A 23,752-nucleotide genomic window follows, 5' to 3' on the forward strand; every position below is an offset into this window, starting at 1 on the left:
AGATCTCCTCTTTGCTCTTCAGAATGCAACACCACTCATGATCTATGGAGCTGGTATGTGTAGTGAACAGGCTGGACACCAGTGTGGGAGCCAGGCGCTGTTTCCCATCAGGTACGTTCATCCCAGATCACACACCTGTTTTGGGTCAAAGCTGCCCCAAGCTTGGTGGGAACCTACAAGGGTGCTGTCCCTCTGGGGAAACACAGTCCTTTGAGCTTACAGCCCCTCCACAAAGTGAGGCCCAAGCAGTCTCATTGTTCCTCTAGTCTTTTATTTCCTATGCACACCCACTCTGCCTCAGCATTTTTCCTGTCCCTGGAAGACATTAGGTTTTTCCACCAGACCATTCCCAGTTGCTCTTAGCAGGGCAGGTTAACTCCTTATCTGGTAACCCAGAATAGGCTTCCATTGCTCTCAAATTGGAGCTCACCTCACTGGAAATCCTGTGGGTGCCCTTCTCTCTCAACCAGCTGCCCTGCACTTGCAGTGTCTGGCTGCTGCCTCAGCTCCCCAGGCCAGCGGGGCCCTGCAGCCTGTTCCTGGCAGAGGCTAAGCCTGCCTGGAGATCTATGCAACTCTCTAACACCAGGGCACGTGTGATATTGGGATGACCCAAAGCACCAGGGCTGCTCTGCATGCTGAAGTGACTTGTTCTCTCACCAGTTGTATGCTGTAACTTCTGCTCCAAGTACAAGCACACTCCTTTCAGTTTTGTATTCCGCTGCAGAGAGAGACCCAAGCCCCACCTTCTCCATGCCTCGGTGGGGAGGAAAGTGCAGGCCTCTGGGCCACTTTGGATCTCTCACCCCTCTCTGGCTACAGTAGGGCATCCAACTCCCTCTCAGCTTTGGCTGAACTCACCCTCCTTGAACAGTGGTGACTGGACTCATACACAGTATTCCTGTTTAGTTTTATTCTTCTTCATATCTTTACAGAAAATGGCACATAAATCACAGATTCTGGATGACTAGAAGTTGTTACAGCTCCGTATCTCAAACACCTCAATACTGAATTATTTTCTCACTGTATATACATTATTTACACTCCATGGGCTATCATCTAACACGTCAAACGACCGCGGGACAAAGACAAACAGGGGTTGAATGACTGGGCTTAACCTTTGATGGAAGAAAAACAGTAGCTCTGGGGAAAGGATGCTCACAGCTGAAAGCAGGACAGAAGGGGTCACCTGGAAGTCACTGTCCTACGGAGGGGGAATAGTGCTTTACTGCAATGGGAAGGTGATGGTACCATGGAGTGAGTTTGGCTGTGTGGGTCTGCATGTGCTCCTATGGGATGTATGTACACATTACAGGGTGTATCAGGGTGGATGTGCATGGCTGTCATTCCCTTTAACACTCAGAGGGTGAGCTGGACAAATTTAATTCAATAAATACATTAGGTGGATGTTGTTGTCTCACCTGGAATAATGTATTCAATAAATAAATTCACCGTTCATCCCCTCTGCAGGGGTGTAGGGTTTTGGTGTTTAGAGCAGAGTCAGACCAAACTGTCCAGCCCTGCCCAAGACAGTGACATGGGCTGACGTCACCTCAGGGTGCCAGGTGGGACCAGGATGTTGTGCCTGTGGGTTAAACCCTCCTGTCCCTGCCAAAAAGAGGCAAAACATAACTGCTCTAAAGCTGCAGTCCCTTCTCAGCAGACCTCAGTGCTGGGCAGGGAGAGACCGATGGAAGGTGCAAACCACCCTCAATGGATAGTCATCACTTCATGCAAGCACTGCCACGGGCTTGCCCTGCTGCAGCCTGGGCCAGAGGCAGAAGCGATGGCCAGGGGAAGGTGGCGTGTCTGCCTGGGGCACGGTGGGACAGGGCGCAAGGGGAAGGGGCCTGGGCAGCACTGGGCAGAGATGTGCACCAAGGAGAGGCATGGCAGCAAGGAACAGGCTTGCTTCAGGCTGGCAAATGGGGTTTGGGGCTGCAGAAGGAGAAAGCCCCAGAGCCAGTTGTGAGGCTGAAGGGAACAGAGCCTTAGTGTCATTGGTGGCAGTGATGATGTGACACTTCCCAGTCCCCCAAAAGGAAGGGGTGGGGGGTGAAGAAGGCCTGGTGGGGTGGAGGAGCAAGGGGCAGGGGTATTCTCAAGGGGAACAGGCAGTGGGCACCCCTGCCAGGCAGCCCCAAACACAGAGACCAGTGCCCCTCTCCCTGGCAGGGGTGGCCGGGGACGCCTGGCAGTCCAAGGGGGAACGTGGCCCCCAGAGGACACAGTGTCTGTCGGGGCTGGCTTCTGCCACCTCTCTTCCCCCTAGATCAACTTCTCCTCCTTCTGCGATGAGTTTGACTTCTCCGTCTGTCTGTCATCCTCTGCCACTGCCGCCTCCTCCCCTGTCTCCAGCTTCCTGCCTGGGGCTGGGGTGTCCCCGGCAATGGTCCCCAGGACTTTGGTGCTGTGCTCCTGAGCTTTGGCCCTGAGGGCAGCAATGCTGTTTTCTCTCAGTTCCTCCTGGGAAATGGTGGTTTTGGGATCCGGACCCCTTTCTTCCTTGTCAGCTTTGTCAAGCTTGGGCAGGGCCTGGCGCTCCACCTCTGTCTTCCTCCCCGCCTCAGCCGCTGCCTCCAGAGACTTTTTGTGCATCCCTAAAAAGAATTGTTGGTATTCGGGTTTAGAAAAGCGCCTGGGCATGGGAAAGCCATCTTGAACTGAAAACAGCAAAGATAAAGAGAGGCCAGAATTAAGGAAAAGCAGAAACCCTCGCTTCACACAGCAGTCATGGCGAGCCACTTGCTCCGGCCCGCACGCGAGGGCAGCCCAGGCAAGGCAGCTGCCTGCTGGAGCAGCGCAGCATCTGTGGACTGTGGCTGGTCCCAACGGTCTATAATTACTCTCCCCTTCATTTCTTTCTGTGAACCTGAAGCTAACTTGTCCCTGCATGGAGATGAGGGTGTCAGACAGCAGCATAGTTGCCTGAGCTTCTCCCTCCCCTGAGGCTGGGGAGGGAGATCCCTCATTGCCTATTTCTGTACCAAACTACAACCACCCTTCTGCCTCTCTCAGTTGCACATGGACAAAAAGACAGCATAGCCCATCATCAAGATACCAGACACTAGTTTTGGGGCAGAACCAGCCTGGAAGGTCAGAAAGAAGGAAGTAAAGAGCGGGAGTGTGACAGGGTAGCTGCTACCTCCATGTCTGCACAGAAAACCAAGTGAAACCATACAGAAATGCAGCTTCCCTAGGTGTCATGACCAGGAGGAGGCAGCAGAGTGTTCCACCTGGAACTGGGGGCAAAGATGGAGCATTTGGGAGTCCTAGCACCCCATCCAGCATCACAGGGTAGGAGGAGTGAGACTGGGATGACCTCCTCCCTTGGGCAAAGGTTGGAGCCCCTGCTTCAGAGCTGGGCATGAAGGATGCTTGAGCCATAGGAAGTGAAGGTTAGCAGCAGCCTGAGGGGGCAAGTTTGTGCCCTGGCCAGATTCTGCAGGTCAAGATCCAAGGTCCAACAGGAATTTGGGATGAGTGGTCAAACCCTATTGACAAGGGTCATTGGGGGACGGAGGCATCAAGGGTGGCAGGATGGGGGGCCCTTGCCCTGCTGCCCTTCACCTGTTTTCAGTGTGACTGATTTCTTCCTCACATCCCCCGTCTCTACCCATTCGCCATCCCCCATGAAGGCGACTGCTCTCTTACCCAGGAGCCAAGGGGCACAGGACTCCATGATGCCATCCTTGGCAGACTTGAGGATGGATTCGGGCAGCGGGATGGAGTGACGCACCATGGCACCGTAGAGCCCATACTCAGCCATCACACTGCTCCTGCCCCAGCATTTCTCCCTCTTCCGCCATTTGGCCCGGCGGTTCTGGAACCAAACCTGGAGCAGGCAACAAGGAGGGACATGGTTTTTGTGCAGGGAGAAGGCATGCCAGTCCCCTTCCCGTGTGGGAACATGCATGTACTTCTGCAGCAGGATGAAAGCAGATGGGTGGACGCTTATCCTGAAGCCAATACAACCGCTTCCCCCAGGCATCAGACATTGGGTATCTCTCCCTCCCTCCCCTGAAGGACTGGTGAGGGCCAAGTGTGAAAGCAGGTTCCATCCCTCTCCACAGGATGTAATTAATTTGCCATTCCAACGTCTTTTTTCTAGTGGCTTTTGGCTCTTGTGCCTGGGATTTTCTTTTATTATTTACTGTGTGTCTGAGCAGTGGCACAGGGCTGAAGGCAGCAGTGCCTGCAGGGAGGGCTGGGATGGGGGTGGATGCTCTAGAGAAGGGGGAAGCTCTCTGTGCGCTTTGCTCTGAATTCCCAGTTTGAAAAGCCCCTCATCTTCTCAGAAAATTGGCAGAATAATCTCTGAGCTGTGACCTGGGGGGCAGTGAGCAGAGAGGCGGGCAGCAATGGCGGGGAGAGGGTGATACTGGCAGAAATCTATTAGTGCTCTCTCTCCGATTTCCATTCCTCTTGTCTCCCTCGCCCTCCTCCCTCCCCGGCTCCCCTCCCTTCCCCCTGAGCAGAGGCATCAGCTTTAGATGAAAAATTGCTTGAGGTCTATTCAGAAGGAGGCAAAGGAAGAGTCAGCCCCAGGGGCAACCCAGGCCTGATTGAAAAATAAGTTAATTTCAGTTTGAATCGATGGGCCTCAGGCACTGAAATATCACGGGAAATTAAAGCAGCTGGTCCCCAGGGAACCACGCCATTGACCTGCGCTAATTAATGCCATGGAGTTACCAGGCCCCTCTCCGAGAGGCAGTCCCTCCCTCCCCGTGGACACCCCAAACACCTCCTCATTTAACTAATTAGACTGACAGAAAATTGGGTGTTAATTTGTTTAGGATTTTTTTTTTCTTTTCTATTTTTTTCCCTCCCTTTCCCGGAAAGTACACGGCAGAATGGAAATGAATGTCGGGGTCTCTCTGGCAGATGGATGCTCGGGGTCACTCCGCAATCTTCTCCGACTTGATTGCTTGATTAGGTCGTTAGCACATTAAAAAAAAAAATTGCTTGCCGTCTGGCGCTGGCCTGATGAGTGGGATGAGGCGGGAATCGCCTGGGTAATTTATCTTTTTATACTGCAAAGAATTTGATTTCAATCTGCAGATATATGGAGGTGCCTTTGACACCTGTTTAACATTACAGAGCTGACAGCTTAACCCTCTCTTGTCCCCACCACTTGTCGCTGTGGGGGAGCTCAAGCTGCAGTGGGGAGCACTGGGAGTCTGTGCCGGTCCCCCAGCTCTGCCATGGGGACCGTAAGACTGATGCCATGGAGTGACGTCCTGGTCTCAGCTGGCAAGGCAATATCATCTCTTCTACCTGTGCAGAGGAGAACTGCCCAGCACTGAAGCCTTATGGTGGGGACAGAGCTGCAGGGTAGGCAGGTGGCTGGCTTGCTAGCACTGGTGACAGCCAGCTTTCGCCTCTCCCAGGAGCCCAGCCAGCCTGCTCCACCAGAGAGCTCTGTGGAATGGGTGGGGTGGTGGTCCCACCAGCTGTGATCCCAGCTTCTCCCAGCAGAAGACACTCTGTGCATGTCGGAGAGGATTTTACCAGGCAAAGGAAGGAGGCTGCTTCACCACGTCACCTCCTCTGCATGATAAATGGTCTGATTTACACTTTCATACTGCTGATCTGTAACCCCTGGACCAGAGATTGCTGCAAAGACCCTCAGGAATGCAGAGCTTCCTCTCTTCACCCTCTCCTCCATGCCTGTGTGAATACAGGGGTTTGCTTGGCTATGCAGTCAGCAGGATGCTGGCAGAGGGTCTCGCTCCAGGTCATGCAATCCTCCCATTCCCAGAGCACAGGGTGCAGAGCTGCAGGTGCCTCTTTACTGATGCTTTTACCACTTTCCCTTTCTCCTCCCTCCTGCCTTGATGCCTCTAACATCTTTCCCCACGCCTCATGCTCCTCTTCCCTTTTCCCTGGCCAGGTGTCAGCCTTCCCCAGCACTGCCCACTGCCTCTAAACCCTCGAGCATCCCCTTCTCCATGGCAGTGTTACGCAAATACTGGAAGTAGCAGAAGCTTTGCCAGCTGGCAGCCCAATTTTGACTAGAGCTGGTAGAAAATTTTCAATCAAAAAATGCTGATTCAATCGCACAGGAAAAACTGTGTCCAGCCAGTGAAGTGTAATCAAAATTATCTATAGCTTTCTTCTGAATGCTGTACTTTAATCTCAGTTACCTAAGACATGCAAAATCTATGCTTTAAAACCAAATGAGAAAATCAAAATTGCATCAACATCTCAGTAAGATCATTCTGAGATTTCCAAAACCAATTTTTGTCACTTTATGGGAATTTCCTCTTGGTTTTGATTAGGAAAAATGAAAGTTTGAAATCCCAGAATGTTTAACAGAACAGAAATCAGGAAGACTGACCATCTTGCTTTAATACCAGGAACTATAACTTCATCTGAGGCATGAAATTAAGTGAAACCAATGGTGCTCAATACTGAGTATTACTGGGATCAGATCCCAGTCAAGCATCTCTGTGACAAGCTCATTCTGAGGAACACTGAGTGATGAGCTCCAACACGGCACTGGCAGCCGCCATGCCACTTCAGATCACAATTGTCCCCTGTGTCCTGTTCTCATGATTTTGTCCTCACTCGGATGGCTCCATCAGTGGGGCTTTCCTCTAGGTGAAGATCTTACTGATTTCTTCAAATTTATCAATATGTTACCAAAATTTTCACATGCCTTGATTCTGAGCTGAATTACGTGGTGGTTTTAGTAATTCAGAGGTATTTTCAGCTGTGTGGTACATCAGCCACAACATCCAAATATGCAATTATTTATTATTGGCACCTCACTTTTCTGGGAGAGGGTTTCACCCTTGCACTTTACTCACCTTACAAATTTCTTGTGGGTTTGGTGTTCTTTGGCTGCTTATTGTCCTTGCTTGGAGATATCTACTCTACAGCTTCCTCCAACTCTGTAAAATTTGGTCTGCTTCAAACAATGTCTAAGTTTGTCCACATTTCCTCTTGCCCCTTCCCACCCTGTGGGTTAGCTCAGCTTTGTGAAACACTTTACTGATGTGGCTCTGCACTGTGCACCCTCCTTCTCACTTGTTTTCATCTGGTTGTCTGTTGCACAGCCCAGGGTATGGTGAAAAGACTGTGTTTCTGCTTCCACATCTCATGGGCAGTGGTGAAACCTTCTGATTCATTTTAGACTGAAGCATGTCACATGCTTGTGCAAAGCTGTCACAATCTGATGTGCAGAGGTGTCTTTTGGACCAACATGCTACACCTTAAGAAGTTTCACACCTCTTTATTTTCACACAAACACCCTTTGTGAAACCTGGGAAGCTTGTTCCAGGAAGTCTATCCTCCAAAAATGGACAATAGAGTAAAGCGGACAGGTTTGTCTTGCAGTATTGCAAAACCTTATAAATGGGAATGTTTCTAACTTTAATCATCACCTAATTCTCACCTCCAGTGCCCACTGTGAAAAGCAATAAAAGTTCAGGCACTCCGTACTTGACTACAGAGTTGCAAGTGTTTTGGAGTGGGGGTTTTGGAGTCAAGGCTGGCAAGGATAACCTCACCAGTTTCCTCCTCTGAATCACAAATGACGACTGATGCTTCTTCGGATTATTGATGATGCAGAAGAGCAAATTGTAGGAGGAGAAATCTCTCATTTTGCAAGGGGACATGAGACTTGACACGTCCTTGTTATCCACATTCATTATATTAGTTAGTTTGTTTACCTAATCAGTGCCTGAAACATTGTCTGCTGAAGAGAGAAATCTCCCTGCGGTTGGCCATAATCCAGAAATCTGAATTGTCAAAGGGATATTTTAAAATCTATGGTGTTCCTGTGTATTGTTTCTGTTTTGTTTCAAACTAAAATTTTCCACTAGTGATACTCATTTTCTTGGCTGCTACTTTCCAAGCTAGGGTACAACGACAGGAGAATTGATATTGGAATTTTTTTTGTCTTACTAATATTAAAAAAAAAAAAATTATTTTCCCTGCCCAAGCATTCCTCACCTATTAAAGGAAAATTCCAGGCTAGATAATGGTGAAATTTTGCTTCAACAAATCTCTCATCCTGCCTTTGATACTGCATTCCAACAGGAGCCTTTCAAGGAGCGAGGTTTGTGGAGCGCAAGCCGGTCCCAGCCCAGAGCAGCGCGAGCTGAGTGTCCACTAGATGGCCACAGGCAGATGCCCGTCCGCACCTGCGGACACACCGACACGGACACACAGACACTCCAGCACATGCCTTTGCCAGGCTGCAGGGAGCAGCTGCACACAGCTGTTGGCAAAACAGCACCTAAGGCAAGGGACAACACCCCAATACCCCCAGAGCCACACTGAGAGCATCTCCCCCACACATGAACACGCAGGTGCCTATTCTTTACCCACTTGAAGCCCTTTGGGGGGTCAAGCTGCAGACCAGACAACACCTCCAGCTGCCCTCCACATCCGGGGCCCTGCTGCCATCTTAGCACTCAGTTTCTCCTGACTCCTACACCGCTCCCTTTCTACCTCCTCCCTCTCCAACCTAAGACTCAACAATGAGAGTGGTGAAAATGAAAACCTCCTCTGAAAAAACAGTGATGTCCTCGTCCTCATATCAGAGAGGACCTGTGGCCCTGGTGGGGTTCAATGGGAAGATGTGAACACTGCAAAGAATGGCTTCATATCTTCCTTGGAGCATGTCCCCACCCCACCCATACCCGTGAGCACTGGGGCTGTATAATGGACTGCCATGAGAGCATGAGTTCCAATTGTGCCCTGGGGCTTCCTCAAATCCTTCGGTTTTAGCAATCACTACAGAAAAGCTTCCTGACTGCTAGTGGAGACTGCACCACTTGTGTAAGCCTGGAAACAGTTTATTGCTGTCTTTTCAAATGTAACGTCAAAGTTATTGGTACTGTTTATGGTGACATCACTTTCTATGGCTGGTGTAAAGTGGTTATGAAGTTAAATGAGAGCAATAAAGGTTGCACATGGGCTGCATGGCTGATCACAGGACTCATCATCCCTCTTCGTGCTAAACACTGGGAAAGAGCTTGCTGAGCTCACTTCAGAAAGAGCAATTCCCGTACACAACATAGCAAGGGCCCTTCCTGATAAGAGCTGGATTTTTGTCCAACCCACTTGGCTAACAGGTCCAACCAGAGATACAAGATGAGCTGTGAGACAGCACTCATCCCTCTTGAATAAAGACATGATGGTTCATCCAAGCTTGGGTCTCCTCTAAGCTAAAAGAGTAACAGGGTGCTCATTGAATATGGGCTGAATTGGCACCCAGCAAAAATGTACATTATATTACCATGCCACCAGTCCTGCAGGCTAGGCCTGTCTCTGAATCCTGCTCTTAAAAGCACTACATGGGCCATGTATAACTTTTTGTTGCAATTTGTCTGACTTATGCAACCAAAGCTGTAAAATCCCACTTGACCAGGAAACATGTCTTAAACTGTGTTCCCTTGGCAAATCTGGGGTTTTCACCTGGCCTCACAGGGCACCATGTTTTTCCACTTCTTGTAACCTTTCAAAAGCAAACAGTTTCATTTGCTGCAGGGATCCCATCTCCCCCAAAGAAAAACAAGTGTGCACACGATGTGCAGGGTCAGTATGGTGAGATCAGTGGTTCAGCACACACTCAGTCTGTGCCTCACATCTGCACAGCAAGTGCATCTCTGAGACGTTGACTTCACCATGGCCACACTGTGATTCCAACTGATCAGTAGCTTATTTGGCCCTACAGTACAGGCTGCCATGTGCTGGGACCTGGCAGATCAACACCCAAATTCTTCTTTTCCTAACATGCTGAGTGAAAAACAAGAAAACATCAGGGTTGTAAATGCATGATAGTCACAAGAAAGCTGACAAGAGTGCAGTCATCATCCTAGTCCACACAAACCCAGGGAGACATCTGTCACTGCCACAAAGGGTGATAGCGCACATCCATCCTTTGGGTGATCACGGTACCTGACTCCATTAACCAAGCTGCTATCCTGCCTGCATTATTTCATTTTGCCTTCTTTTCCCCCACTAATACTGCTCTGCAGGTCCTCTAGCACTGAGGAAACCTTAGCATAAATCTTCATAAACATCCATGTGTAATGCACTCTGTGATCGTGCAGGGACACGCCACGTTATCACTTTCATGCTAGAGAAGGTGAGTCAGGACAGTCAGAGGAGAAATGTCACATCCCCTTCACAATGCCTTTCAATGGGCACTGAAATCAGACCATGGGATGCCAGCATTCCTCTGAGGCTGTGGAGCACTGCCTGTGCTCTGGGACTGCCCCCTGCATGCCAGCATCAGCTCCATGGTGCCCTACCCTTTATCAGCACACACTGAGCAAAGGTGCTCTCTCACCTTCTCCAGAAAAAAACGTAGGCACCAGAGGCTGTGCACCAGCAAGAGATGGTGTCTGCAGTACTACCTGGTGCCCACTGTTCCCTGAGATAAGGCACAAGCCCATTCCTGCTTGCATGGGGACAGTCTGCAAAGTCCCCAAGGGGTACAGCTCATGCTCACTAATGCACTGCATCCTTGGGCCATTGAAGCATTAGCTGGAAGCTATCTATACAAACATGAAATTTTATAAAACACTGCAAGATGTAATCAGTTTCCATGCACCAGCTTGGGTGGACGTTCAGCACTCTACTCCCACCATGTCTGCTCCTGGCTCTACTTGTTCCTCAGCTCTGTGTACCCTTAACATTCTTTGGGTAATTCACAACTCCAGGGGTTTTCACATGACATCTTCCAGCTGCAGAAAGCTGACGCTCCAGGCACTGGCTGCTGCTGTGCCACTGACGCCTGCAGCCAACACCACCAGCTCGGGCACCAGCACAGCTGATGGTGTGACCTGCAGAGCTGGTGACACACAGCCTGTCCAGGGATGCTGCTTGCACCAGGACAGCACATCTGAGCTCACCAGCACATTTCCAGGTATCCCCATGCTTAGTCCACCTGAGCTAAGATCTCTCAGGCTGGGACCCTCCCTTATCTGTCACTTAGACACTGAGCCTTGATCTCAGTCATGGTCATCATATAAGCTGAAGAAGTTGATCCAGTCTGCTAACAAATGGCAGTTGTCATAGTGACAGTCATGGGGCACTCTGAGTTGGAAGGCTGGCAGTGAAGGGATCCAGAGACAGCAGAATGATGTGATGGACAGAAAGCAAGTTATCTTGGAATGGACATCACTGGCACACCTGGCTATGAGCAGTGACTGGCACAGGTATTTATCGTGCATGTTCACATGGATGGGACGGATAGATCCTTCCAAGAATTTTTTTTCTCAGCAACACTCACAGTTCAGCCCTCCCTCTGGGTGAGCCAAGCAGCGTCTTTAGGAAGGAAAGGGTAGCAGAGTGAGAAGGTATTTCACCATGTGGATCCCGAAGCTGCAGGAGAACCAGTGCTTCCCAGAGGCCCGGGTGGGCAGCCTGGCTATGCTGGCCTGCCTGAACAACACAGCTACGAGCTGTGACCGCATACAAGCAATGCTTGGCTTGCATTCCCTTCCTACAATTTTGAAGAGAAAGCTGCAGCTGAAAGCTCTAATAACAACATTGCAGCCACAGTTTCAGCTCTGCCTTTGCTCACAGTTGGGAGCCTACCAGATACCTGCTGAAAGAGAAAATAGGGAGAAAAGTGTGCTTCTCACACCAGGCAGGTCCTAAACTGAACACCTCTTGCTGCTGCTCCCAGGACAGTAACACTCAGGGTAGACAGAAGAGCACCTAATGCTTTTTCACAGCCTCTGACAAAGTGACCTCTGGAAGGCATCTTTGTTGTAGGATACTGTAGAAACAGTTTGTTGTCCAGCTCAGTTCCTCTTTTCTGCTCCACAGAAGGACCTGCCAGCCTCATGCATGTGGAGATGGAGGTTCTTGATATGTCTGCTGAGGACTGGACTGCTCAACAGTGCCTGGGCAAAACCTGGCTCACAGAACACCCACAGAGAAGGGCAGTGAAAAGCAGAGCAGGTTTGTGCTCCCAGAGAAGAATCAGAAGAACTTGCTGAGATCTATCAGGGTAAAAGAAAAACACTACAGAGAGAAATAGATCCATTAAGAAATAAAGGGGAGAGTAAATTAACTGTGTGTCTAAAGTGCTTGTGTTATTGAACTGTTAGAAAAATCTCTATTCAAAGTCAGGAAAGGAGGAAAACTTTGTAATAAGGGGTCATTAAAGGAAAACATGAACGCAACCATCAGCTGGCTCCTCTGCCATCATAAGGCTGGAGAGGAATTAACTACTGAAATTTCTGGGATGACCAATTATTTTTTTAAAATCAGTTGTGAAAAGCTGCAGTGGTATCAGAAGAGAGAAAAGAAAGTTCATCATTAAGTGAAGGAGTGAATACAAGTGTTGCCAGCACAGGGATTTGGGGTAGTATTTCCAGAAGACCTAAAGTGATTGAGGAACTGCAATGCCTAAGCTAACTCAGAGAAGTAGTAGCCTTAAACTACTGTTGTTAAGAAAATGAGGGGATGAATGCAGGGAAGAGTTGTCACAGCCTGGCATCAAGCCTGCAGAGCCATTCCTGATTCTCTTGGACATGATGGGGAAAGCCTCTGCCAAGGCACTCCACAGAAATGGGCTTCAGCATATTTTGTTGCCCGCCTGTCTTTCCTCTCACAGGGAACTCGTGTGCCCTGATGCTTGAAGGTGTTGGATCCTTGCTGAGAGTGTCTCCAAACCATGGAGAGAACAAGGAGAGTCACTGTCAAGAGTCCTGTTTCCCTCCCAATACTGTGGAGGAGCACATCAAATTCACAGTCCCTTATCATGGCACAACCATAAACATCTTGCAAGAACAGAGCAGAAGGCAAGAACAGGCAAGTTTGGGTCTATTTGTTTTTCTGTCCCATTTAGAAAATTGGTCAGTGGCTAAAGCAACTCAGGAACTGAACATAGGGGGATAAAGCAGTACCTGGGTAAAGAAAATATTCATAACTCTATACCTCCACCTCTGTACTAAAAAGACCTTTTAAAACTGCACCTAACAACCCCAGCTGTAGCAGGGTAAATCCCACAATATAAGCAGGCAATCTGCATGGTCTAGCAACAAGCAGGAGAGTCCCCACTTCCAGTAAACTGAAGTGTCATTCCTGGGCCTCCATTTTCCTTCTTTTCTCCTGCCACATTTTCTTTCTCTGTCCAAAAGCATGTAGTGTAAGACTTTTCAGACAGGAATCCCTTTGGAAAGGCTTGCCTGGGCCCCTGCTCTTGCCCATCACCCAGCCCCTCTGTTTGCAGCTCTGGTAATTAACTTGTAAACGAAGTTCTAGCACATGGGCTGAAAACAGGCCATAGATAAAGGGTAATGAAAACAATCCATTAGAGAAAGGGCCAAATTAAACAACTCTTAATTGAAAAATGGAAATGAATATGAATTTAGATCAACTAAACAAGCATGTTATTGAAGAGGCAGAAAAGTGGATGAACTCCTAACATACCAATTAAAGACATGGAGGCAGAGATGCACCATACGCCACGAGAAAAACTCGTAATAATATTCTCACTAAACCACTAAGTTTGATTAGTTTTATTACTCTCACTTGTATACTTTCTACATTTCTAGAAGCATAGGGGAAGTTAATGACACTTATCTGGTATCACACAGTCATGGCTTGCCCCAGTGCTCAGGAATTATTGGCAAAGGTAGCCAGCACTAGCTGCCCAACTATATTTTATGATTAACTACTTGCAAGGCTCTTAAAATAAATATATTTTGAAATGGTTGGCTCACACAATAGCAACACTTTTGGCTTGTCCTTCACCTCGGTAATCTACCTCCAACAAGCCTAACCACTCCGGTAATTTCCTTCCAGCTATATGGTCCCCGTGAATGTGCTGTACAGAGATGCCAGTTGGAACCCACTGGCAGTGTGCCTCATGCTGGCCTTTCTCTGTTCTACATGTGACAGTCACCCAAAATTTTATCAAGAGTAGACAGGTCCTCACTTCTTAGAGTAATAGTGATAAGCTTAGAAAATCCAGCACCACCACTACTTTCTGCAGCACTAAGAAATCCTTTGGTGGCCATTCCAGGCACAGATTCAGGAAAGGTCACCAGCTGCATGGAGCAATCGCAGCATTCCGTACTCACACCATGGGATTCAGACTACAACTCAGCACTCTGCAGCAAGCAGGAAAAGCTGGCAGGAGAGGGAGAAACCAGGGCTGCTAAAGCTGCATAAAACTGATTTTTCCTTCATGTTTTCTGTCATGTTTCTTGAGGGGACTCTGTGGGTTCACTCCTGAGCTCATACTCAGTGCAGTACAGGATCCTCAGGCCTTTTCAAATTATGTTCACCTCTAAATAGAGAAGCTTTTTGCAAAACTGAAGCAAGGTAAGCCTCTTGTCCTTGCAAAATACTCTTGGTACTTGCTTCCCTCTAAATGACTACTCCTCCTGATTCCTCCATCCCTGTTCAACTCCTAAAGAGCTTCACAGTGATACTGAAATGTGTTAATCTGATAGATAAACCAATACTTTTTCAATTAGAGATTTAGTTGACCTCGTTTTGTTTTTAGCCAAAATTGGCCTCTTAACTGCCTGTCAAAGCCTGTTGGATGCACAATCCCCACGCCGCACACACAGCACCAGCCTCTTCTTGGGATTCCTTTTGCTTATGAGAGTAATTTTATTTGTCCCAAAATTTGTCAGCCAATAATTACTGTACAATCTTTTAACAACAAGAACTGACAATATTAACAGTTTTATTACCTTTTAAAATTTATTATCTCCCTTAACTCTAATGTCCCTGGAATAGCAGTCAGGATCTTATTTTTTTGAAACACTGACTAATCACTTTGGTTTGATCAGTAGGAGACATACTTTAAGGACAGACATACTCAATCATTTCAATAATCCCAAATCAAACTCTTACTGAACTTCGTTACTGAACTACTCTGTTTAAAGTTTGGAACTGTTACATATTAATAAATTCAATAGGGTTAACTTATCTAAAATCTGCACATTACACTTTAGAGTATTTTTTATGAGAAACAGCTATTTAAGTCAGATGTTGAAGTATTTGTCAGCCTCAGGACATTTTTAATACTTCATAATGTTTATTAAGGATATGTTTCCCCACAGGAATCTACTTACCTCTCTTGGATTTTACAGAATAGTCTGGCTTTATTCCAATGCTGGCAGTTCAACTCCTACAAATATTCTTTCAAATACATTGATTAATGTGGTCTTTTTCAAGTACCTTCCAAAATGGCCACAGTGACATCTGATCTGACTTATGCATACTATCTCACTATGAAAAAAATTATTTTCCCATGCTGCCCAATGGGAGGATGCTCATTTTCCTTCCAGGAGCAGCCAGCTCACTGTGGGAGTAAGACACACACAGTGTGTATCTGCCTTGGAAAAAAATACACTTTCATCTTCTCTTTAAATGGAGGATTTGAATAATTTTTCCTGGATTCAATGTTCTCTTAAACCAGCAACTTTCCTGGCCTCTGATGGCTATTTGTGTTGTTCTGCTGAAGGTTTTTCCTGCAAGCAGTTCCTATATATCATTCTTTCAATTGCCCTCTTTGAATTTCACTTTCACATCAAATTTCATAGGTGATTTACTTTCTCTTTGACTAATACCTCCTCAGAAATAATTCCATGAATGAAAACAAGGGGTAGATATCACTCTTAGGTGAGGATCCAGTGGGAAACCACACGAAATGCTGTAGAAGTCCACAACATGTGATGCTCACAACAATATTAGAAAACACTTTCATTAATGACCTACAAGAGGGAGAGAGGAATGTTGAAAGATGAGAGGAACTGCAAGCTACAATGAAAATGGAAAACTATAGAGCTCCCTCAGGCAGCTGGAAACTCGTGCAAGGAAAATAATGCAACTATGTGAAATTATAAATATTATGAAGATGGGAATAAAGATTCATTGTAAGCTGTCTCTTCCAAGGGGCATTAAATGATGCTAAAGGATTCAAAGCAAGATTTACTGCACTCCGGCAGTTCTGCTGCAGAAATTCTTGCCATGGGATATTAAGATATTTTAAATCCCAGGAGACTGACAAAGTACTCAGTATCACTAGATAGCTGCCCTGTGTAGCATCCACCTCTTGCCAGTGTCAGAGCTGTTAGGTCTGTTCTTATGCTTGTTAGCCAAAGTTAACAAAATTACATACGAAACCCAGAACACTGAAGGGAAAATCCCAAGCATAAAAAAAAAAAAAAATCTGTCTAAAAGAAGTTTGAAGTGACTGAATTAGACAAAAAGAAATAAACAAATAAGGAAGCAAGCAGACCAGTGCTAATCCAAGGCTATTTCTGCAAGGGCCCACAAGTCCAGCTGAACTGGTGTGAACACACCCAGCATGCGGCTGTAGGCATGTGGTCCCTTATCTCCAGGAAGGCTGACAGGCAGGATGGGCTTCATATAAGAACAACCACATGATTAAGAGATGAGCATGTGATTTATGAAGGATGATTTAAGGAAAGATCTTTGCAACTTGCTTAAGCAATGATGAAAAACAAGAGTGACAGCCAGGAGAAGAAATACCTTAGATTTATTTAAAGAGTGTGAACTTTATAACCGGGGGAAAGAATTAGGGTCATAACAAAAAGGTCTAAAGTTGGAAAGGAATATAAGGTAAAATATCAAGAAGTATGATCACAATTGGGAATCACCTTGCCATGGCTTGTCACACACAAAAAGGAAATTTCATAGAATGTGTGGCAAGGGACAATCGATTGCTGACCTATTGGAAGGAACAGTGGTGCTCAGGACTCCTATGTGAGCCTGATGCTCACCCTGGCAGGGTGCTCAACAGATGCTACAGAAATTCAGTTGTTTCTCATTATTTCCCCTTTCATGATCAGCAAAACTTATTCACAAGCACTTTCTTCTGGAATATACGTGCTCTTAGTTACGCCTGATGTTCAGAACAGCCATACTTTGGGGTGCTTCTGCTGTCCAAGTCTAACCTGATCTCAAGAGCAGAGGGGTCACAGTAAGGAGCCCTCCTAGGTTTAAAAGCTGCAATACAAGAAGAGTAGGCAGTCATTCATTAGCCAGCTGCAGAATGACTGGGCAGACAAGTCAGTGACAGCCAAGATACTTTACCCACTATTCATTTCCGAATCAGTTAAAACACTCAGCACTAGAAGGGTGCTCGGGGTGCTGAAGCAGTACATGCACTGTCAGCTCTACACTGCCTGCCATAGCATCTCACTCCACCTCACACATAGTGAATGCTCTCAGCTCTGGCCAGAGAAATCGGGCCTCTGGAGTTCAACATACATGGTGCCACTAGATGAACCTCTTCCTTGAAAAGGTCTTTCAGGGGAAATCAAAGGATCTTCTTTCCAGCCCAGCATTAAATGGTGGCTGTAGGCAACAATAAACTCCCAACAGTCTCTCCTCTCTTGACTTGATGTCCTACAGGGTGACAAGTGGAGAAGTGAACCTCCATCCAACTCAGTCTTTCTAGAGGCAGAGCATCGGGGCTTGTTTCTCAGAGCAAAATCCTAATGTACCAGGTAGGATTTCAGATGATGGGCCATTATTTCTGAAGACTGGTGGAAATCCTGTTAGCACACAAGCTATCAACAAGCTGTTAGATCAGCAGGAATCCTGCCAGGTCAATGGGATAAGCACAAGTTGCTTTTATAAAAATGTCATTTTTGATGGAGCACAAGAATAAGGGTGGTGAGGGGGGCTCAGGAAGAGGGGAAAAAAGGCTACACTTTTGTTTTAGAGGATCTTCCTGTCCCTGCATGGGGTCATACCTCAGCAGCTTCCAGCATCAGCGTTATCCTGCTAAGTGCCCTCTGAGCTACATTCCAAACCCACAAGGGAGCAGCCTCCTGGGCCATCTCTTCAGCAAAGAAAGAGCACAGGCTCAAGATGCAGCTTGGTGGGTGCTGGGCATGCATGAGGGATGAACAGAAGGAGGAACCATGGAAACGAGGGCCCTCCCAACACCGCATGGCACACAGGACATCTCTTGTAGAAACTGCTATGCACCAGTCACAGCAACCAGCCACTGCCACTGTGTGGAGAACCAGGACAGTTTAACTTCCAGCCAGACCAGAACCACCACTTGCACCACCTGCTCAAGGCTTGGCCATTACAAACCTGTGCCTTATGTAGACTCCTGATGGGAGCAAGTCATGAGGCAATAGAAGCTACTGGAGCCCACCCTCATGAACATCATGTTCACTCTGTCCAGTGTGCCTCCCACACTGTAAACAGCAGCTGTTAAGTCTTCTCCAGCTTTCTCACTGTAATGCATGCCAAAGGCTGGTCCTGGCACAGCCCTGCAGCTCAGGCTGCTCCTTCCTGCTGGAGGGTTCACCACACAGCAGAGATATTCCACACCACCTTGTTCTACCTCCTTACAGTGGCATGACAGGACTGACATGCAGTTAAAACCTTAATGTTAAAAGCTGTTAACTCAATAAAATTTAACAGATTAACAAAAAAAATAACAAAAAAATATCCCCAGAAACTTTCAGAGAAACTTCACTTGAGGAGGCAAATACAGCCAAAGTGCAGACATGGTGCAAACATCTCAGTGGGACTCACCCATCATTCCCACACTGCATCCTACCCACAGCTGTACTAGCTGCCTGTGCCATCCCTGTGCATCCTTCTGTGGCCAAAGGAGCAGAGATGAGCTCTTTCCCTTCAGCAATGCCCACCCAGACATGGTCTCTTCTTGCCTTTACCAAGACCTTGAAACGCCGTCATCATTTTTTGCACACCTGTTGTCCTTCTCTGATTTAGGATTCCCTCTGTTACACACACCCCAAATCACTGGTACAACACACCATGCACAGCACATGTCGACATACAAACACCAAATAGAAATCTGCCAAGAATAGCTGATCTGTCTGCCCACCCATCAAAAGCAGGAGAGTGGACAGCCTGGGGAAGTTTATTCAGAAAAATGTCAGCCTTCCCATGCCACTACCTTTTCTTCACGGAGCGATAAGCATGGCTGAGGGCAGCACAATAAGGGGGTCCAAGAGATATGATTACCTGTATCCTGTCTTCTGGCAACTCTGTTTTCATGGCCAACATCTCTCTAGCATATACGTCAGGATAGTGGGCCTCATTGAAGGCCTTTTCCAGCTCCTCCAGTTGATAGGATGTGAAGATTGTCCTGAGGGGAGTAAAACTCTTTGATCAAAAACAGGAAGCAGCAAAGATGATGAAGAGTCAGAGAAACGGACACTGAAACCAGTGAAACCTGGGTAACCAGCTAACACATAACTTTTCCCCACCTCCTGCGTTTCTGCGCACAAAAGGTCAAGTGCCAGGGTGAAAGGAGAACCAGAAAATGCCAGAAGACAGCATTTTTAACAGTTACAAATCACCTTCCCTTTCAGGGACTTGCCTCTGGAGACGGACCCTCCCCAGCAGCAAGCACCCGCAGCGATGGCAGCTGAGCTTACATCTCAGACTCTGCTGCCTCTTGTGAGGATCACCACACTGAGATGAAGCAGCATCTCCTCAGCACCCTGTCTGGAGAGGTGCTGAGCCCTTTCCAAGCTGCTGGTCCTTAGCCTCTTCAATCTCCATGAGCAAATAATCTTTCACCTTCAGTCTCAGTCCTTGGATGAATTCTCCAAATGTTTTCTCCACCCTAACCCACCACTTTTCGTCAGTCTTTCCCCACAGGAGTCAGGACCAGCTCCCTTCCTCTGCCTTTACCCTGGGTGCTTCCATTCCGACATCCCATTAGCTGCTCCCTTCCAGTTCGCATTCCCCCATTATCCTTTAGAAATCCTCCTGGACCGCCCTGGCAGGCGGCAGCCCAGCCTGCCTCTGCGCAGCCAGTTCTCAGTTCGGGACAACCAAATTGAAAAATCAGCAGCTGGAAAGCCGAGACAGATGAAAGCCCTTCTCCAGCAGATGGATGAGAATTCTCGGACCACTTCCAGTCCCTGAGGGTTTAAACTCCCACCCTTCAACTCCTCCAGTACAGAAAGCACAATTTTTGATAAAAGCTAACAATACTGCAATGGCAAAAAAACCCCAACCAACAAACAAACAAAAATCCCCAACCAAACAAAAACCAAAACAAAAAAGCAACTAAAAAGCCAAAGCAAACAAAAAACCTCAACCAAAAAACCAAACCAAAATAAAAGAACCCTCAACCCAACAACGAATTGCAGCCTTTGTGCAAAGCAAATGAATAAATGTTATCCATCTAAGAAACATGTATCTGCCAGAAGGAAAAAGGAAATAGAGTCTTTTTCTAAAATACACTCAAATTTCAGAAAAGCCTTTCAGTTCCAGAGAGCATAAACAGAAAATCTAAGAAATATCCTCCGCTATACAGAATGAAAAGGATTCAACCAGATCAATAATATTACTAACAAAAGCAGCATGCAAATGCAAGGGACCTGCCTGCAACCAGACCCTTCTTTAAATTCACTCTTAAATCCATTCTCCTTTCAAACAGTTTTTCTTCAACTTTGACAAATCTGTGAACTCTAGGGACAGCAGAGACACACTGAATCATGTATTTTCTCTCTCTGGGACCACAGGAAAAATTATTCCAATTTTGATCCAGTTTAGATTTCAAGCATTTCTCTCCATCTTCCTCTGACAAGAGTGTGGAAGCCTGTCCAGGCTCACCGGCAGCAGGGTTTTGCTGACATTCAGCTGAAGTTTCCCCTTTTTAGCTCATCCCCGGGTAGCCCCTGTCCCTTTTGCAGTTCACAATCCACTGCCCCTTTTGGTGTTTTTTATCCTGCAGCTATTTGCAGGCTATTGACCAGTCATCTTCCAATCCTTCCTTGGTTCAACTAGAGGTCTTAACTGTTTAGTACAGAATATACAACTGCAGCCAAACATTGCAGGTCTGTTTCCGTCTAGAACCAAAACCAAAACAAATCTGAATTTCGTTTCCTATCTTTCATCCAAATCGGGACCTGTACACCAGTCCCAGCTGTGTTATCACCCAGCCCTGTCTGGGGTGTAAAGAAAATGAGCTCATACTTACTCCAGAGCACTCAAACTGGGAACATTTGCCTGGGGAGGAGGCACGGATTTGGAAATAAGCCCTCCAGACCGAGTCTCCTGTTGCACACATAGCAGGATGTCTCCTGGGATAGTCGGTCTCCTTCCACCCCTCATCCTGCTAAGCTTTCACTGGAGCATCTTTTAATCCACCTTTCCTGCCTCGTGGCAGGATTGACTTAATTATTCCTAAATCACCCTCAGTGGATGGTATTTGGCCTTCCTTTGTCCTGGCGCTCTGGCCACAGCAATGCCAGAACCCAGCACAGGATTTTTCGTTTCTGTTTATAAAGTGCAAACGAACCAACTCCATTTTAACTGTGGGAGAAGTCGGGCAAAGTCTATTACCCTGACCGTACTGAGAGGAAACCAAACCCCAAAGTGGATCTTCGTTTCCTTAAACAGTTTCCCAGCCTTCTTCAGCTTCTTTGCAGGCTGTCTCTGATTCCCAACTATTTAATCTATTGGCAAAATACATTTTTTTACACAATAAAATGTTTAAATTATTGATAGGAATTCTGTCTTGCTGACAGCCAATATTAAGATTGCTGTATGTGGAGCTGGAAACGGCTTTTATTATTTCTGACAGGTTGACGATTTTTCCGTTCCAAACACTGGTGATCCGCATTCCACCTAGATGCTTATGTGCTGCCCAGAATTGCGACTCGGGATACCTGGATCCGCAGCCAGAAGAAATTAAATAAAATGACACCTGTGGTCGAATCCCCCGCTCCCTATAGGCACGTCCCCATATCCGATTTATTTTGGACGGGGAGGAAGAAAAAAGGGAAGAACACGGTGGAGAAGCCGCAGGGGCGCCGCGGCGCTCCGGCGGCCGGGGCCGGGAAGAGTATTTTGCTCCAGGCCGGTGGCCGGTTTCCTGGGAACTGGGGCGACGGGAGCGGGCGGGGTGGCCGCCGCTGTCTTACCTGTGCCGCCTCTTCTTTCGTTTCTTGCTCTGGTTTAGGGAGGATTTGGACATTTTTCGGTCGCTGGAGGAAACATCCTCGGAATCTGCGGAGAGACAGGCAGCGGCTGTGGACTGGGGCTCCCTCCCCGCCAGAGACCCCCCGGGTAGGGCCAGGCCCGCCGGCTCCGCTCCCTCCGCCGGCTCTGGCCGAAGATTTCGTTGCGATCGCGCCGCGGACGGGCCCCGACGCCGGCCGCTCCCTCCAGCGCGGCCCCGGCGCCGCTCCCGATCCGCTGCCGGTGCGGGCTGCTCGGGGCGATCCGCCCCAGCCAGGGAAGGCTCCGGGCCGGGACCGGGCTCTAGCTCTCGCCCCTCTCCACCAGAGTCGTTTGCTGAGGCTGCTGTTGTCTCGCTGCTAAACGCAGAGCCCGGCGAGCTCAACCAAACCGTAGGAAAACGGGAAAGCTGCAGCCCCCTCTCCGCGGCCGGACAACCGCGACCGCCTGCCCCAGCCCGGGGATCCCGGAGTGCGCCGCAGAAACACCGGAGCGGGGAGGCAGAAATTGAGGTTTATGGAGCTATCAGCAAAAACAAGCCCCGGGAGGAGATGGTGCTTATCCGCGGCCCCCTGCTCCCCAGGGATGCCGCGGCCCGGGGGTGTTAAGGGCAGGGTGCCGCCGCCTTTGGCCCGAAGGAGAAACCGGGGGATGGATCAGGGACCCGTATTTCGATGCGCGCTCCGGCCGCGCTCCGGCCCCACTCCTGCCCGCGGCGCCGCACCACCTGCCCGGCCCCGGCCCGGCCCCGTGCTGCTCGGCGGCCGTGCTGCGGGCGGGAGCGGCAGGCACGGCCCGGGACGGGCGCCGCTGCCGGAGGGAGGCTGGGGATTGCCCCCGGAGCCAGGGTCCGGCGGTGCTGCCTGCCGCTCTGGGAGGACCCGAAGCGGCCTCGGAACGGGGCCTGCAGGCAGAGTTGTGGGAGGCTGCTGCCGTCTAGGAAAAGGATGCCGAAAGACGTCTAATTCTCCGGCAACGACACGGGGTCGCGGGGGGCCACTCCGACGGGGTTCCGCGCATCCCTAGGCCGGGCGCCCCGGGCCACGCCGTCAGACCGCGGCCGCAGCCCCGGACGGGGGAAAATATGGTCCCGCCCCCCCTTTCTCCTCATCCTCGGGATCGAAACGAAATCTCCCTTCCACCGCCAGCAAGTGGCCTCCCGCCGGGACACCGGGTGCGGGCGGCGGCGCTGGTGGGGCGCGGAGGGTCCCCGGGGGCCGGGGACGTGCCTACCTGAGCTGGCCGTCTGGCTGCTGTCCAGCTGCCCGGGGGCCCGGGCCAGGGGCTGCAGGTGGACGCTCTGGGGGTCGGAGAGCACCTCTAGAAAGGTGGGCTGGGTGTAAAAGCCGGGGATGCCGCCGGCCCCGAGTAGCCCCATGCCCACGCCGCCCACCCCGGCGGGACTGAGCACGGAGCGGGCCGCCAGCAGGTGCCCGGCGGGCAGAGAGTCCAGGGCGGCCCGAGGGTGCGACGGCGGCTCCTTGTTCAAGCCCAGGATCTCCTGGATGCCGAAGCCGGTGCAGCGGGGAGGGGTGGGCCCAGAGCTGGACTTGACCCCAGCCGCGGGGGGCGGCGGAGGCGGTGGCGGGGCGGCGGGGGCGGCGGCCGCGCCGTCGGGCTTGGGCTTGCTGGGCAGGCTGGGGACCAGCGCCGCGCCCGCTTTGCCCGTCATGCTGCGGCCAGCGGTCCCTGGTGCCCGCTCCGGGAATGCCTGGGAGCCCCCGGCTCAGGCCCCTTTTATCCGCCCAGCCGGGAGCCCGAGCGGGGTCAGAGCCGCGCAGCCAATCACAGGGGCCAGCCGCGATTAGGGATGCCAAAAACCCGGCAC

The 23,752-nt window shown here is 49.2% G+C and overlaps 1 protein-coding gene across 2 annotated transcripts; it reads right to left on the reverse strand.

The window, feature by feature from the left end:
• Positions 1 to 891: 891 nt before the first annotated feature.
• On the reverse strand, positions 892 to 23,752 carry VSX2 (visual system homeobox 2). 2 transcript variants are annotated; one of them, XM_039553286.1, is made up of 5 exons: positions 23,158 to 23,752; positions 21,888 to 21,972; positions 18,970 to 19,093; positions 3,655 to 3,835; positions 892 to 2,663 (listed from the first exon to the last, which is right to left on the reverse strand). In XM_039553286.1, the coding sequence occupies exons 1-5, from the start codon at positions 23,594 to 23,596 to the stop codon at positions 2,269 to 2,271; spliced, it is 1,224 nt and encodes a 407-aa protein (XP_039409220.1). In that variant the 5' UTR covers positions 23,597 to 23,752; the 3' UTR covers positions 892 to 2,268. The 2 variants fall into 2 exon arrangements, with proteins under 2 accessions (XP_039409220.1, XP_039409221.1); XM_039553287.1 differs by having other exon boundaries at positions 892 to 2,600; positions 23,158 to 23,743.

The sequence above is a fragment of the Corvus cornix genome, chromosome 5, assembly GCF_000738735.6.
Source record: "Corvus cornix cornix isolate S_Up_H32 chromosome 5, ASM73873v5, whole genome shotgun sequence".
NCBI classification, from domain to species: Eukaryota; Metazoa; Chordata; class Aves; order Passeriformes; family Corvidae; genus Corvus; species Corvus cornix.